Source organism: Cheilinus undulatus, linkage group 3 (genome assembly GCF_018320785.1).
Source record: "Cheilinus undulatus linkage group 3, ASM1832078v1, whole genome shotgun sequence".
Classification (NCBI taxonomy): Eukaryota; Metazoa; Chordata; class Actinopteri; order Labriformes; family Labridae; genus Cheilinus; species Cheilinus undulatus.
The window spans coordinates 51,090,911-51,108,948 of NC_054867.1; the positions used below are offsets into that span (position 1 = coordinate 51,090,911).

Genomic DNA, 18,038 nt, shown 5'->3' on the forward strand with positions numbered 1-18,038 from the left:
ATTTTCTCTAAATTTGCTAGCTTAAGTGGTAAACTTGTATTTAACTGACATGAGCTAAATTAGCTGTTATTCTTGAATTAAGCTTCTTTAAAAAGAGCTAGTTGAGCTGTACTTTCACTAAACTGAGCATTTCACAGAATAAGCTTTAAAAGCAGTTTAACTAAGATTAAATGGAAACATATTTTAAAATAAGCCCCGCCCTCATTTAGCAATGAACATTTATTCCCATGAGCTAGCTTAAAAGTTTTACTCACTTTACTGAAAGTCTCCTGAGACCGACTTATTCAACATTGTCACGGTGAAGTTGACTCTTTCGCATTCGTCTTCTTTAGAACCCCTCAGTGTAGTTTTTCCTTCAAGTTCCATCTTCGTTTTTATGTTTTTTTCCCTCATAAAATATAATTTTCGCTTCTCTTGACCTCTGTTCCCCCTCGGCTTCCTGAGTAGCAACCGACCGTTGGTAAATTAACCGGACTTCTTTCCGCGGATTGATATGATTACAGTCGGTCCTCGGTGATGAGGGCGTCTGATGACTGTTCCTCATCCAGCAACGATGATCTTTCGAGGAACAGCAAATCGTTGTTATGCTTAACCCTGGCCAACTACGATTAAGGACTAAACACAGCAATAAAGGCTTGGAAGGTCAGTTTTAAGAATGTTTTGCAACAATAATACATTAATCTATGAAAAAGTATTTTTACAAAATATCAGGAAACAATATAAAAGCCTCTGTCACCATAGGTATGGAGTCTGGTGGTTGGAATAGTGAGGAGGCCAGTGTCTGAGGACCAGAGGCTCCAGGTCAGTATGTATGGGTGTGAAAGGCCAGAAAGGTACGGAGGGGCAAGGGATTTATAAGTATAAAGTGTAGGATTTTGTATTTGATTTGGAACTTAACTGGGAGCCAGTGGATGTGGATGAGGGTGGGAGGGAGTGCTACCAGAGCCTAGTGTGTGTGAAAGCCCTGGCAGCTGAGTCTTAGATGGCTTGGAGCCTGTTTAGGGCTTTTTGGGTACCCCAGACAGGACTCAGTAATACAGTAATCCAGGTGATGAGGTGATAAACGCATGGATGAGGGTTTCCACCAAGAGTCTGTAAGTTATGGTCTGTGTCTGGAGATGTTTTTTTTTTTTGTTTTAGTCAAAGATTTCATGTGGGACTGGATGGAGAGAATGGAGTCCAGGATGACACCCGGGTTTCTGACCTTGGAGGATGGCAGTTGGGACTACAGTCCACATTCAGCACAAGGTCTCCAACCTTCCTGGGCAGTGCTTTGGAGGCGACAACCATGAGCTGTTTTGTTGCTGTTCAGTTTGAGTTTGTTGGTTGACATCCAGGTTTTGATTTATTGCAGACAGTTGACCAGTGAGTGGTAGGGTTGCTGAGTGGATGCTGTGGTGTGTAGATAAAACTGTGTGCCATTGGCGTAGGAATGAAAGCTGAGACTGTGTTTGAGGATGATGTGACCAAGAGGGAGCATGTAAATGATAAAAAGATGTGGACCAAGGAAAGAGTGTTAAGGCACGCTATCATTTACAGGGGTTGAGGGAGATGATCATAAACTGTTCGCTGTCATAAAGCTCAAGTGGTTAGCTAAAATGCTTACAATGTAAAAAAAAAAAAAAAAAAAAAAAAGAAAGAAAGAAAAACAAGACACGAGATGATGTGGTCAGTAGATTATATTATTCTCTTTTAAAAAAGACTTCATTACAAGAATTCACTTCATTCAGATAGCCAGAACATGTTCAGAGTCCTAAATACTGTTCATCACTTACTGCATAACAACATGGAGTCGGTCTATTCAACAGTACAAACAGCGAATTTCATCTGCTGCTTGTATTGTCCTGGTCAGTAACAAGTCAAATGTTGAAGATGCATCCTTGGCTAAACTAAAGAGATGAATAAACAATGGATGGTTATTGTGACAGGCTTCAGAAGCCCTAAACTGCAGAAGTTTTCACATTTTTAATGCATCAGGCAGATATTAATGTACTACTCTGCAGAAGCTTAATACACAACCCTCCCTTCAGTGTTCTTTTAGATGCTCCTTCCTAAATTCATGCATGTAAATTTGGAAGGGAAATGACCTTGTAACAAGAAAAATTATGCATCATTGAGCATATGATGTCTCAGACCAGCAAAAGAAGAGTATGGAACAATTAGGAACCCCTCAGCTGATGTCTGAGAAAGATTTAACCTCTAGGGGCTGAAGCTGTCAAACTTGGCAAAACTTTGATAAATTTCAGTATTTTAAAACAACACAGTCTAAAATGTTTTAGTGATCAGTAGTGTTGAAAAGTGCCAAAGCTTTATGAAAACAACTCCAGTTGTTCAGTCGTTTCAAAGCAAACTGCTGGGAAAATTTGCAAGCAAACTTCCGATCAGAGTCAAATGGCACAAACTTTGATGGACTCATTCCTCTCTTGTGCACACCTTATGAAAAAGATGTAGCCTTTGGAAGCTTTGGATTTTTTCTATATTACTGATCATTAAAAGAACCAAGATTGCATCCTATTAAAACACATGGGATTGAAAAGTATAAAAAATAAATTTAACAGCTTTAGTTAACAGTTTGGCTTACAACGTGAGATGTCAGAGTAGAGTTGAGGTAGAAAGAGATGTCTGTATCCAGATTTTAATTTGCACTGATGTGCAGATTTCTGATTATAGAGTTTCATTCTCGCTAGGTTGTTGATTAATAAATGTTTAGACAATGCATCAACGGGTATTTATATCTGATTCAGGCATCCAGATACCAAGTGGTAATCCCTAATGCTTTGTGTGGACACAGCTCAATGCACACTGAAAGCAGTTAAATGTCCAATAATTCAGACTTCACTGCTTAGTAGACAACACAAATGGGAACCAACTAAAGACCACCTAATCAACTGGCATGATCTGCTGTATTCCTAACCTTGCAAAGGATTGGATTGGCCAGCTTCAATGCCTGTCATCTGGCAAAGATTCAATCTGTAACATTTGCTCCTGGTCAGAGAATGGCTGGACCACTCAGCGTCATTTGAGGAAAAAGAGGCTGTAGCTCGTAAACACTGGCTAATGGTGACACAGATGTAGCTTTAGCTGCAGTTGTATCAGAAGTAAACAATACTGGCCACCAGTTTAGCTCAGTTGGAAGAGACGGTGCCAATTTTCAGAGGCTGTAGTCCTTGTCCACTGGTCATGGGATTGGTCTACCCCTGCTCTCTGCTGATATATCCAGTCTCTCTTTAGCTGTCCTGTTGGATAAAGGCAAAAAGCCCAAAGACGTTTTTGCCCTTCTAACAACCCGCCTTGGCAAGATTTTAATACACCAACTGGCTCCACTGATAGTAAACAATGATAACAGCTTACTGTCCTCTTTATCAAAGATATTTTTTGGGGCTTTATGCTTTTATTTAGAGAGGAGGACAGTGGATAGAGTTGGAAATAGGGATGTTAGAGTGGGGGAGAGACATACGGGAAAGAGGCCATAGGCCAGACTTCAACCCAGGCTGCACACATTCATGGGGCCGACCTAACTGCTAGACCACCTGAGCAACGGTTCTGCTCTTCCTTAACACTGACAATGGGGTGTTGCTCAGATGGATGTGAATTATATCCCATACACTGGATATGTGAAACAGTCAATCCAGCATGTCAGGTCACTGTGTTCCACTAGTAAACAAAAAGAATGGCTCTATTTAGATCTGTTCAGCCTCACTCAGAGTGATGGGAATTGCAGCTCTTTTTAGGGATTGGGATCATTTTGGTAATAGGTCAAATTTTTGGCTCCAAAACGGCTCTTCATTTGTTTCTATTTGGCCTTTTTATCTTTTGAACATCACAAATGGAGCAAAAACTCAGATTGTCACTGAATATAGTATAAATACAGAGTAGTGACCTCCATGCTACAGTGTGGTCACCTGATATCTGAACGCCCAAACCGGATCATTAATGCAAAATGTAAACAAAGACTATCATTTTGGAACCGCAATTCAACTGATGCATTTCTTCAGTCTCTGTGCAGGCTTCTTTTTACTTAAATATATCCAAATCTGTTGAGAGTAACGCTTTGACGGATAAATGTTGTCTCAAAATCTGTATAGACTCTGTTTAAGTATGCAGACATCAGCGTACCATTCATACTTGTTGCAGCTCAAATTAAATCCTGTGTTATGACTCAGGCACTATCAGTCCTTGTGTTGTATGAAACACCAGAAGAAGTGCACACAGAACAAAACAGAGGCAATGAGGTGGTATTCACTAATAACATGATAAAACTCCACTTCCCACCTTTAACTTTGTTCCAGTTAATCATTAAAAATGACAAATTTTTACCACAAGGATGACAGAAGTCAGCAAACTGGGCTAATCTACATCCCTTTCATTTAAGAAATAGGAGACAAATTTCCCTGGTTTCAACAAACTCCGACTCCAGTGTCTGTTGACGGACTTAAAGACTTTGTTATAAAAGGCTCGCTACATTTTGTTCACCTTTTGCAGTGAACCGTTTGGCCTTAAGGTGCACAGTTTTCATGATCAAAACAAAGAAAACCTTTAAGGTCACCAAGGCAAGATGACATACTCAACACATCCTCTGGTTAAAGCCACACTGATTATTACTTCAGACAAAAAAAGGATATTGTACATTCATCAGATCGACACAACCATGACTGAGAATGTTACTCTGATTCTGCAGAAAACACTAACTTGCATTAACATTCAATAAACCAGCTTCATGCATGATGTTTAAAGCTCTTCCTGTAATCCCTGGAGGTCAAAAATACATCTATGAATGCAGCTTTACCTACAACCAACACTGATTCTGTTTAATAAGTCAGTTCAGAGTCTTCACTGAGGTTCCAGTCTCTAAAATATGTTCAATGTGAATTCACTTGACCCTGTGCAACCGTCCATGAGCTGTAAATGCATAGTGACTTTGACACTTTGCTCTTTAATCACACTCCACCATAAATACACCTCACATAAGTCCCTCCACCTTCTGACAGACAACCAGCCCAGGTATATCAGCCCCCTCCCTCTCTGATTTTTTATCAAAGCATTTTTCACACAGGACGTTTACAGTCCGCCACATTCAGGACATTAACGTTTGATGTTTTGCTTATTGATGGAAGATGCAGCCAAGCAGGGCTAAAACGAGTCCAAATTAACATTAAAAAGGAAAATTAACTCTCCTCTTCCTTTTTTCTGCACTTCACCCATCTGTGTGTCCCTCTTTCTCCGCCTGGCACAGTTTGGGTGTTAATTGAGTTTGTATAAAAAGAAGGCGCTGGGTTTTTTTCCTCCTCCACCTCCATCCTACATGATGATTCGTGGCTCTGGGACTGACTCGTTGATGGATTTATGGGGCAGCACGTTGGCACCATTCAGGTAGAGCTCATCGTTTACGATCACATCCTCCCCGAGCACCGTCACGTTCTCCATACGAACCTGAACACAGATTAAGCAGGACACAAGTCATCTTCACACCTGATTTACAGTGGTAATACGTGTCAACAAATCCAATATGTAGAGAGAAAAACAGAGGAATAATAAATATTAAAATCATAATGTTACTTAGACCAAAATATTTACTTTATTTCAGTTTATTTAAAAATCTGGACCCAAAATCATCTGTGAAGAAAAACTGGCCCTTGTATTAACGCAGCTGATGACCTTTGCCATTAGTCATATCTGCTTTAAAGATGAACATTATTTATACGCAGATGCTACATTACTGTTAATGGATTTTTTACACATTTTTGCACAGGGTACCCTCTGTTCTTTACTCACCCACTGGCCGACAGACGAGCTCCATCCCACGATGCAGCTCTCCAGCCAGGAGTGTGATCGAACCCTCGCTCCCTTCAGCACCGTGCAGCGTTTTATCCTCACCCCATCCTCCACCACTACCCCTGCACCGATGGTGACATTCGGACCAATGGTGCAGTTTTCTCCGATCTGTGCTGTCGGGTCCTGCAGAGGAGAGTAAGGAAGCGTGTTAGCAAGGAGTGCATTTTTCTGTTTGTTTGACATGTTATAGCCAGTGATGCTAAACTCACCACAAGAACATTGCCAAGAAAACCAGGTCCTGTGCGTAGCCTCTCAGGAGCATGTTGTCGTACGGACTGGAGGTACATACACATCCCTGTCAGGAAGTCTTTAGGCTGGCCGATGTCCATCCAGAACCCTGCAGACAAACAGCATGAAGAGACGCAGAGTTAGTTGTGGAATCATGGACAAAAAACAGAGCATTCTTATTATCTGCAACAGTTGAGCTGAACAAGGACAAAATTAAAGGATAGTTCTGGATTTTTTTGAACGTATCTGCAAACCTGTATAATCACAGGTCAAATTCATACCTGGGCACTCCTCCTTCTAACTGTGCATGGCTCAAAGATGTTCTGCACTTCATTAAGATGGACAAGATTTAGTTTGTCCACAAATACATTTCATTAAACATGGAGAACTTTCCTTAACTTCTCCCTGTGCATGGATGGGCTTCCTCCCACCACTATGGACATGCTCGTTAGATTAATTAGTGACTCCAATTAGTGATTAGTGACTTCATGAACTTTCGGTCCTCTGCCTTTAAAGATGATGCAGTCCTTTAAAGCAGTGGTTCTCAACTGGTCAGGCACCAGAACCCACCACCAGCACCACTTTAAGAGAGATTGTGACCCAAACTTTTGGAAAATGTTCAACCACTCAGATTTATTTAATAAAAAATGTGGCAGTTTGAGCCCCAAATGAAAAAAAAAAAAAACACTAAGAGAACAAAGAGACAAGACGAAAAAACATTTTAAAAAGTACATCATTAAACAAGGATGTATCCGCCATCATAGGAAAACCTAAAAAATACATGTATGAATTTATCGTATGTCCACTTAGGGCTTCTGTATGTGGAGTTTTGCTGCATTTTTTTGTTGGTACACATTCATAACCCACAGGAAAGAGCCTTGTGATCCACTTTTGGGACCTAACCCACCAGATGAAAACCACTGCTTCAAAGTTTATAAACATTCCATCACTCCCTTTGAGGATATTATTTAAGAATCAATGTCTACTAAGGGTTTCTGTATATCATAGACTTTCTGTCCCTCCTTTTATTCCGTACATATTCATGACGCACAGGAAACAACTCTTTTGGGTCTGGATCCACTAGTTGAGAGCCACTGTTTTAAACCCATGAGGGTTGGGCACACCTTGTATATATGATGCAGAACACTCAACATCATCACTATATTGTTTTGATAAAGTTGTCTTTATCTAAGACTGATGAGATCAGCCTCTTTTCAGCAAACATCAGAGGAGAAGTGAATCAGTTTTTAAGAATCTGTTTACATATCAGATAAAATTATGCTGGTTCAGAATGAATCTGCCCACTGTTTTTGATAAGGATTTGTTGCTCTAACAAATGATTCCTAAAGCTAGTTTAATAAACAGAGACATCATGGCACTACAGTTTTAAATTCAGTCAGATGGATATCACCAATTTCACCACAGACTCATAAAGTTATCTGAGGGTAATAATAAGCCACTATGAGCTCTAACAAAGTCCAACAGTCTGTCTGCCTGGACTATGGGACAGAAGGGAGGTTAAACTGCTCAGCTAGAGGATTTCAGTGCTTCAAACACAGCTGACACTCCCAGAGAGGGATGAGGATGTAGAGTTGCACAAAATTAAAGCACCAACTGAATCATTTAAAGACAGTTTAATTTGTTTTGTTGGCATTAGTGCTTCTTTACAAACGATTCCTCTCCAGGACTACAAGAGTTCAAACACTTACGTCTGGTGGAGCTTTGAGCTGCAAAACCAGAGTGAGCAAACAGGTCAGCTTCTCACAAATATGAAACATAATCCATTGGCATCATTTTAAACAGTCTGCCCCCTCAAAAATGAATGTACTTTTTATGTAAAACAATCAGAATAACACCACTTTACGTCTCCGTGCTTACTGTGGTGTAGATGAGGTAGTAACACTTACCCTGTAGTTCCATGGCGTAGAGATGTCCCTCCTGTGCCATGACTGGAAATATCTCTTTCTCTATGGAGGTCGGTCTCAGCTGTACACATACAGAAAAGTCACAATAATTATATAATAATTATATAACAATTAGGTTTGTGTGTTTAATGTGTGAGGGAGAAAGAGACCCACCTGGATCCTGCTGAGCATGCTGGGATTGAAGATGTACATGCCAGCATTGATCTTGTTAGACACAAACACCTGCGGCTTCTCAACGAAGCGATGTATCCTGCCACTGTCGGTCTCAAACACGACCACGCCGTATTTGGATGGCTCCTCTACCCGAGTGACCTTCAAACACACAAATGGAGAGCAGCTTTGAATGTATGACCAGTTTCTTTGCTGGTCAAGTTTGACCAATGGAGCTCTGACTCAGCTGACTTGCACTCAGATACTACAAACTGAAAATATAGTTATTATTAAAAACTTTGGCAATATGGCGATTTATTTTGGCATATTAGATCCTTAGTGTCTCTTTATTAGCTAATGGTCTGATATCACATAAACATACTGATTTATTTAGTCTTCCTAAAACTTGTCTGTTTCAGGATTTACATGATCTTCCTGGGACTTTAGACCCTGGTGGAAATGAAGAAATCAGAGGGCCACAAGAACCAGTTCCTTTAAAAAAAAAAGGTTCCTGGTCCTTTTGGTTAAAAAAAGCATCCATTTATTGTCTTCCCTTTCTAACTGTCTGACTTAACTGTTTGCTGATATAAGTTCAAGTGTTGGACTGCCATCTAAAGATTTAACTACGTTCTCTTTTACCCCCAAATTCCACATACTCTGGTGCAAGCTGCACTGTGAAACAAGTCACTTCCTCTCTGTCAATCAATCTGAACAATTCCACTTTGCATAAAAATATACCACAATTCCTGGGCTCCTAATAGTAAATAATGACTATATCAACATTACGTCTCATCCTGACACAAGCAGCAGGTCACCAGTCATTCAGTGGGTCACAGAGCTACTAAAGCATCACTGACAAAGAAAAGTTAACTATTGAGGTAGAAAATTACAGAAGTCATCATGAAACCAGACATCCTTTGAGGCGAACATAAACCTTTTAACTTCCTAATGTACTTGCCCATTGTGAAAGCAAAAAAGCCTGGAATAATGTTGAAATGAAGGCTGAATTGACTCCAGAAAGGCAAAATAAACTGTTGTTTACATGAACTCGTACTTCTCCTGTGATTTTGAGTCCCCAAAGCTCAGACTGCACTACATTCAAAGAACACTTCCAGTGGATTGGAGCAGAGCAAAGCACAACGTAGTCGGAACACAAAGCAGACAATGTGGAATTTGGGGCTTTTGTTTTGTCCAGCCCAGCAATTCAAACTGACAAAAAGTAAGTTTTATTTTCATCAAGATGACTAAAACTAGATTAAAATGTAATTTTGTTTTCGTCTGACATTCAAAATCCATGATATTTCTCCCCTGCGGGTAAATCTGTCAAAAAAAAAAAATGCAGCTGTGGCTATTCTGCCTCTCTGCCTAGAAAGCAGAGACCCCAGGTTTAGCAGAGTGCATATAACAGACTACTGTGACTTAGTACCAGATTTAAGCAAGAGAATAAATGCTTGGACTAAAAGTAAAGACTAAAATGTGAGGACTTTTAGGACTAAAACTAGACTAAAATGTTTTTGAGTTTTCGTTGACTAAACTAGACTTAAACTAAGAAGGGTAGAAATGACTAAAATGTGACTAAAACTAAAAGACATTTCATCTAAAGACTAAGACTAAAACTAAAAATAGCTGCCAAAATTAACACTGTTCCCTTTGCACACAAAGACATGCCTCGTGGCACACTGGTGTGCCTTGCCACAGCATTTGAGAACCACTGGTCTAGCCTGCTTCTGCACTGATAAGATAAAGACAAAGTGTGATCCCGCTCTCTTTCTCTCACCACGATGGTTCCCTCCTTGCCGTGGTTGCGGTGATACTGCAGCAGATCTCTGAAGGGAAAATCACAAATGACGTCTGAGTTGAGGACAAAAAATGGCTCACTGTCGACATTCAGCAGCTCTCGTGCCAACGCCAGCGGACCCGCTGCACAAAAAACATTACACATTTATGTAGTTACAGTTTTTACATGCTCTACCTAAATAAATCACTAGATATGTTTATTCTGTACTTTGTTTTTAAAGCAAAAACTTGTAGTATTTGTCTGTAATGCGGAGAAACTAACCAGTCCCCAAAGGCTCCTTCTCATGAGACAGAGAAATACGAATCCCAAGCTGAGGAGGAAACAGAGACTCTCTTAATACTGCAGACTGACAACACAAATAATTTCTATTTTATTCAGATACATCAGAATACATAAAAATATGTATAAAGAATCTACCCAGCCACCTAAATTGGCCAGACTCCAGACCAAAGTTTGTCATACGTACTCTCTCTTCCTGGACTCTCATCTCTCTCTCCAGAAGCTCAGACATATAGCTCACCGCCAGAATTACATGAGTTACTCCAGCCTGTGGACAAAAACACAGAAAATTAAAAACATCACTACTAAAGCTGTAATATATCTGAAAACTTTTGGCTCTGGAGACTCATAAGAATAAAATTGCTCCTCTGTACCTTCACCAGAGCCTCCACTTGGTGCATCAGGATGGGTTTGTTGCAGAACTCCACCAGCGGTTTGGGGACGCTCAGGGTGAGCGGTCTTAGCCGGGTCCCGTACCCTCCTACCAGGATTAAGGCTTTCATGTCTTCTGCTGTTAGAGTCCGTTACAGGGGTGACAACGGATCATCAAAGACAAGACAACAACCAACCTGAGGGGAGAGAGGAGTCACAGTGAGTGAAGAAGGGGGCAGCAACAACAACACATCCAATACGGATGTGACCGGTTCAAAAGCAGCTTGGATTTCACTTTCAATCTCCGGTGCTGGGGCTGATGAAGACACAAATTTCAAATTCTCTTTACAGAAGTCCAACATAATATCTCCAGAGAAGTAAAAGTTCATGATAACCTGCTAGAGTTGTCATGATACCAGATTTATTTAGATTATTTTCTTCTATTTAAGGCTGTATTTGAAAGAATAGCTGAAAAGATAGAGGAAATGCAACCAGTGCATTTAGGGCTGTAGCCTCTAACGTGGGAGCCAGACTGCCAGGTTTTAAACATCAATATCCATTCATCTACTCATTCGTCCATTATCTATACCACTTCAGAGCTTTCCAGGACTGGAGGTGATCCCACTGGTCACTGAGCTAGACATGGGCTGACAATTTTCTTTCTGTGCATCTCAGGCATAAACATGCACACAGCGTTATACATCACTAAACATATTTTTTAGGGACATTCCTCTCAGCAGGAAGAATCTTAAAAGCTTAGCCTAATTTACAGTGTTTTTGTGTAGATGAGGAAAAAGAGTAACAGGCCTGTAATGTCACACTGTGCTCGAGTTAATAACAACAGAAAGGAATTCAGGTCCATCTGGGGTCCCTTGTTCCTCCTCCTCCACTGGTTTGCAACCAGTTTGCAAAGGGCAGACAAAGACAAACTTGTGCTGGTGTCCAATTAGAAAGATCAGCAGAATGAATAAATGCAGCACAGTTCTTCACCCTTCAAGGTGAAGCATTAAGTTTGTAGAGATTTGAGCAGAACAATATCAATGCTGGCAAAAATAAGTCTTGCACAATGTTTCACGATTAACCATTCAAAGCTGGTGGACCGGCCAGATTCCATGTCTGTCTTCATTGTGGATCCATCTTGCAAATCTTCAATCTGATACACCTGTTCCTGTCAGATAATGACCAGATCAGTCTGTGTCATTTGAGGAGAATGAGGCAGTAGCTACGTGTCGTTTGGTTGAAGCAACTGCAAGCCTGTAAACAATAGCGGCCAGTAAAGAGAGACGGACTGTTGCCTGTCAGGCTCACCTTCCACAGCTTTTTCCCAGGATGGCACATGTCTAGTATGTCATATGTTTGTTGCTCTGATTGTCCCGTGATAAAGGTAACAGACAAATGTTTTCAGACCAGCTATTCTCAGAGGGTTTTTGTCTGTCTAAAGATGTGTTCTTGAGTGAAACTGAGTTTTATAACAGGGAGCAGGATTGTTCTGAAGCAATGGAAGTCAAGAGATAAAATCACCTTTGAGGAATGGAGGGATGGGTAAGGGTTGCTTCCTTTGAGCAGCTAATATACAGAGTTAATAACAATAGAAAGGAATTCAGGTCTATCTGGGGTCCTTTATGGAACCACTTTGTAGGGATGGTCGTGAACACATTCGATGCTAGCTACTTTTGTCCACTTCTTCATATGGCTGGGCAATTGATTGAAAATTAGATTAAATCCCAAAATGGCCTGTTGCAATTTTAAAATCACAGACGGTGCAATATTTCTTTCACCTGAAATGTATGTCAAAATACCAGTTTATTAATTAATCTATTTATTTTTTTGCTGCAGAGATTTTATGCATTACATAATTATGTAATCACTCAAGTGCCTTTTTAATAATGGTCTATGAAAACTCCTACTTTCTTAATTTTTTTCCTTCATTTCAGTTTGCATTACAAATCCAAATCATCACAATTGAGTATTTTTTCAAAATTGTTCAGTCCTTGTTTAGTCTAATATTGTGTTGGTTGTAATATAGAATGATTTATTGCTTGTGTTTGGAAAACACATAAGATGGGGAACTTCAGGAATAACCACATTTCAAATCGCAATTGCAATATTGGATTTAAAAAAAATCACAATTAGATTATTTTCCCAAATGGTTCAGCCCTACTTCTACATGCCATGCACTGAAATGTGCTCAGTAGATGATTAAAAGATGGACAAAGGGCTTGAAATTTAACAGTAATGTGCGAAAACCTGCCAAGATGAGCGTTAATACCATGTTTTGTTTGTTTGTTGGTTTTGTGAACAAATGTACACTATCCTATGGGTGTTTTCTTGCCTAGTTAATGGAGAAAATCTATGTATTATGTGAATATGAGGTGTATGACACCTGCTGAAAAACAACAAAAAGCATTGTCACTGAAAAAAGCACTATCTGGTGTATCACATTACCTAATCCCCAAAACTGTGAAACCATCCACACAGGCTAGAACATGTTGGTAAAAATATCAGACATCATCCTGAGGAGCAGATTATCTAACAGACCCATTTCTAAAGTACTCAGTAAGGATGCACTGATGCATCAGTTTGACACTGATATGGGCCCTGTTAGCACACATCAGCCACTGGTTAATAACATGGCAGGGACAGATACTAGTGGCTGATGTTCAACTGCTGACGTGTAGGTCGTCAACTGCTGATTCAAAGGAAGGGATTTGTTACTGCACAGACCAATTCTTCTGTTGGATAAACTGTTGTCACAATGGCAGAATAATTAGAATAAATCTGTTACTGCTAAAAATCTTTGTTTTTGGGGAGCAGGTGGCCTAGTGGTTAAAGGCGCTCCCCATGTACATGGGTGGCTGGGGTTCGAATCCGGCCTGAGGCCCTTTACCCCATGTCTCTCCCCCACTCTTGACCCTGTTTCCGACTCTATCCACTATCCTCCTCTATCTAATAAAGGCACTAAAATGCCCAAAAATAAATCTTAAAAAAAAAAAAAAAAAAAAAAAAAGAAAGAAAAAGAAAAAATCTTTGTTTTTTCCCCTCACTATGGCATTCAGATGTCCTAAACAAAGCCAATGATCAAACACAACTGCTGGTAACTTGCCTGATTACTTTCTTTCTATGGATCAGGAGCCAGACTTACAGGTTGTTAAACTTGTGGAACCTGACCAGTATCTCTAAGGACAGAGAATGGGCTCAGGCTTGAAAGAATTTGGTACATTTTTTCTAAATCCTCCTTAAAATTAGCTAGAGATACCTCAATAGATCGGAAATGGATCATTATGGGTCAACATTAATTAAAAATATACAGTCGTGGATTGGATTTAGAGATTGTAGACACTGATCCGACACTCAGTAGTTAATACTCTGGTGTGTGACTCAAAGAAGAGGTGTGTATGTACTGTAGCATAATTATATGATTTAAATGTCAGCCATTAAGTACACACTGGCACTGTGAATCACCTTACATTTAAATCTGTGATGAAGTTGGTAGGATACAGGCTGGTTGGCTGAACAAACAAGAAACACAACATTACTCTATGTCTTTAAAGCCCATCCATTAATTGACTATAATATTATGGTAAATAAAATCTCATAATGATGAGTGCTAATATAACTTAAAGAAAATTTACTTTATTTGCTCTGTCCAGTCAAAGGAATAGGCTTTAAGCAAGTAAATTTTGTTTGGCTCTGTTGAGCAAAGGAAGTAAAGAATGTTGTTGACTGAATAAGGATGACTTTTATCAAAGATTATTTTTGAGGGCTTTTAGCCTTTATTTAGAAAGGACAGCTGAAGAGAGACAGAAAACACTGGGAGAGAGTGTGGGTGAAGACATGCACTAAACAGCACTGAGACCAAGAATCAATGCAGTGACCAGTGCGTTGAGGACTATAGCTGCTGTCGAAAGGCGTCTCCTCTACCCACCAAGCTAAACCGGCACCCTGAATAAGGATGACTTTTGTGCTTGTTTTATCAGGTTACACTGCCACCTGTAGGAGGTTTCAGTGCACTACAAAGATAAGTGGACTGACGAACCAGTAAACCAAATCAAAACACAAATTATGATCCTATCAGCCAGTCTTGTTCAAAGATAATTGATTAATATTGGAAGCAAAAAAACCTGAACAGGGCATCCCTTAATTTAACTTACAATCACAGGCCAAAACTGTAAAGAATTATTCAAACATACAGTCGCGTGGTGTCTCGTCATCATGTCTTTTTTAGGTTGTTGGTCATTGTGTCACATAGAGATTAGGGATGCCAATTTTATTGGCTTGGTATCAGTATCCAAATATAGGCCTATTACCTCAAAATGTAGCTAAATCATCTGTATGAGCAATTATGAAAATTTCTGCCGATATTTACAGCTGATATGTCAACTGTAAATATCGGCTGTGTCTGCTTTAAATTCTGTCTGTATGAATGAATAAGCCATTCCTTAAAGTTAAGTGTGTTTTAGGGACTGAAAAATGACATATCAGATACATGCAAAAATCCAACAATGTGCAACCCTAGGGAGGTGAAAGATACCTCACAGTACAATTAAACATCAGTAAAATATCGAAGAATCAATTTGACAAAAAAAAAAAAAAAAAAAACCCCGCAAAGTGTGCTATGTTACCTTTTGGATTCTTTGTTTACCACACACATGGAGGATTTAGGATCTGTGCTGCTGATTAACATAGTAGGGCCTGTTATTGATAAACAGGTGCATGAAATGTCATATCAGGTGACATGAAGTTGAGAAAAATCACTGTCTTTTAAAGCTTCTTATGCTTCACTGCCAAAAACACAGCTTATAATTCTTTGCTTATTGACATTTTTTTCCAAAATGTGCTATAAATATAAATATTACATTCAGGAAGGTGATACACAGGTATCAGTGCTGATAAGCATAAATGTACTCATTAAACATTGACAATTGTGTATTTAACATGATGTTACAGCATAATGTCAGGCTCTCATTATTTTAGCAGGTAGGTGAAATTGGAGCCATATCAGCATTTTAGAGATATTTCAACATAAATGAGGATGAGCAGAGCAGAACACACACTACGTACGTTTAAACTGTCAAAAGGAGGGGCAAAGATCAGCTAGTAAACATAAAGCCAACTTGAAAACCAGCTTGGCTCAGTGGGTGGAGCAGGGGCCCATCGACGGAGGCTACAGTCCTCAGTGCAATCAATATCAATGGTCAATATCTGATATGCCGTTATTTGCAAAGACCATAGTAATAACAATAATGATTTAACACTTCAGAAATGAGGGTGGGCAAAGATTAAGAATAAAAAATACTTGAGTCTGTTGGTTCAGCCTAAAGCCTCACAAACATATTTGTACATAATTGTATTTATGTCAGGTGTAAATTTTATTTATACTTGATACTGGCAGATATTGACCACTAGAATATTGGTTGCAAACAGGGGTGTAGCTAGGGATTTAGGGCCCCTAGAAAGAATATTACACAGGGCTCCCCTTGGGCGGCTAGCGAAGCGGCAAATGCTGTATCATTTTTACAACTATATGTGCATTTTGATGTATTTTTTTTTTACTTTAATTTCCTGATTTATGACCAATATCTTTACTGTGGCTAAATTAAATTTACTTGTATTATTTTGTAGTACTGGACCACACTATTTGGACTTTTTTCAAGAGAGGGCCCCCCAGAATTGTATTTTACTCTATTTATTACGAATTTCAGCCTGTTGACTGATTCATTTAGTCACTTTTGATACAATAATGACACTAATTATTAAGAAAAATTGAATAAAACACACTTTTCATTGTAAGCATATGGAAGCCCAATTCTGCCACTTTAAAAAGAAAAATGTAAAAGTAAGGAAATAAAAAAAATAGGCTAAATCCAAAGTCATAATTATAAGATTAAAATGTAAAATTGTGAAATCATAACTAAAAGATACAAAGTCAAAATTAGAAGATAAAAAGTAATTTACTCAATAATAACTTTTTATGTCATAATACTGACTTTTTAATTCATAATCTTGACTTTGTGTCTCTTTATTATTACCTTTTTCCTCTAATTCTGACTTTTTATATCATTATTCTGACTCTTTAATCTCATAATCATGACCTTTTTATCTTATCATTATGACCTTTTATTTCATAATTATGACTTAGAATTTTTTTTTCAAGAATTGCTTTACTTTCAATTTTTTTCTTTTTATTTGACCCTAATGGGCTTCCATACAGGCTTCTATGGGGGGCCCGGGGAATCAGTACCCCCCCCCCCGCGCTCAACGTTGCAAATATTGTCATAAATGTTCATATCTGTCTATGCTGATAGCTAAGTGTTTATGCAAACATCTGCCAATATCAATACCATGCCGATAATATCGTACAATCCCTTTAAAAAATGTTATTTTGTTGGTAATTTAACCAAACATTTTAAAAAGGTTGACTTATATTTGTTTAAAACACAAGTTACGATCATATAATGCGTTTTATTGTCAGAAAACTAATAAAAAATCGTCACATGTATTAATGAATTTACTTTAAACTTGTGTGTTTAAAAATTAAAGTTAAAAATCGTAAAATAAGGCTCATAATTCGGGTACACAATACAATTAATTGTATATTGAGTTGAGTGTATTATTGAAACTCTAGTTTTATATCAGATCCTAACAGTGAATTTCTTTTTTAAAGACCTAGCCTGCTTATATACCTACATAAATACGAATGATGTGTAGTTCCAGGTAAACATTAGTACAGACAGGTGTGAGCAGAGAGAAGGATGAACGCAGGTGAGAGCAGGTACATCAACAGAAGCTAACGTAGCCTTTTAAGCAGCACATCACTACTCTGCTTACTCTACCGTAAAATGTAGAAAATTTATGAATGAATGCCGACATGTTTGAGGCTAAATTTGTCTCCTATGACCCTGTGGTTAAATAAGGAACAAGCTGTGCTTATGTTTTGAACTCTAGCACAATGAACTAACAGTGATTGAAGCTAACTCATTTTAGCCAAGCTAGCTAATATTAACGCCTGTGTTTATTTACAGCACCAAGCCGCCGTCAAATACCCGGCATAATGTACCTATTTTAAGGCTGTGTCAGTGAATAAAATTAAAAAAAAACTTACAGAAATGTATGCCAGGAAAAGCTCCAGGGGATTTCTGAATCAGTGAAACTCTGGGAATGACACGTAAGATCGTTCAAATCGTAATTCCTTGTTTGGCTTCCTGTCCGGCCGGTCAGCGTCAAGTCAGACAAGGTGAGATAAGGAACATCCTGTCTGGGCTTTCACAATAAAAGCAATTAAGCTTTATTTGGCGCTATTTTGACCAGAGTTTCATAAGAAAACCATGGAAGTTTTCTGTTTGATTTATGGAAATGAATCCTCTTCAATAAAATTTAATTTTCCTTGACTGTGGTGGATATAATTATGAGAGAGTGGGGGTGAGATATACGGGAATGAGGCCGCAGGCTACACT

General features: G+C 38.9%; 1 protein-coding gene across 1 annotated transcript; it reads right to left on the reverse strand.

Annotated features, from left to right (window-relative positions):
• Positions 1–1,671: 1,671 nt before the first annotated feature.
• gmppb (GDP-mannose pyrophosphorylase B) lies at positions 1,672–17,771 on the reverse strand. Its single transcript, XM_041783518.1, has 10 exons — positions 17,687–17,771; positions 10,587–10,781; positions 10,400–10,480; positions 10,195–10,243; positions 9,913–10,055; positions 8,139–8,297; positions 7,968–8,046; positions 6,042–6,169; positions 5,773–5,955; positions 1,672–5,430 (listed from the first exon to the last, which is right to left on the reverse strand). Exons 2-10 carry the CDS (start codon positions 10,713–10,715, stop codon positions 5,299–5,301), a joined length of 1,083 nt encoding a protein of 360 aa, XP_041639452.1. The 5' UTR covers positions 10,716–10,781; positions 17,687–17,771; the 3' UTR covers positions 1,672–5,298.
• Positions 17,772–18,038: the final 267 nt, after the last annotated feature.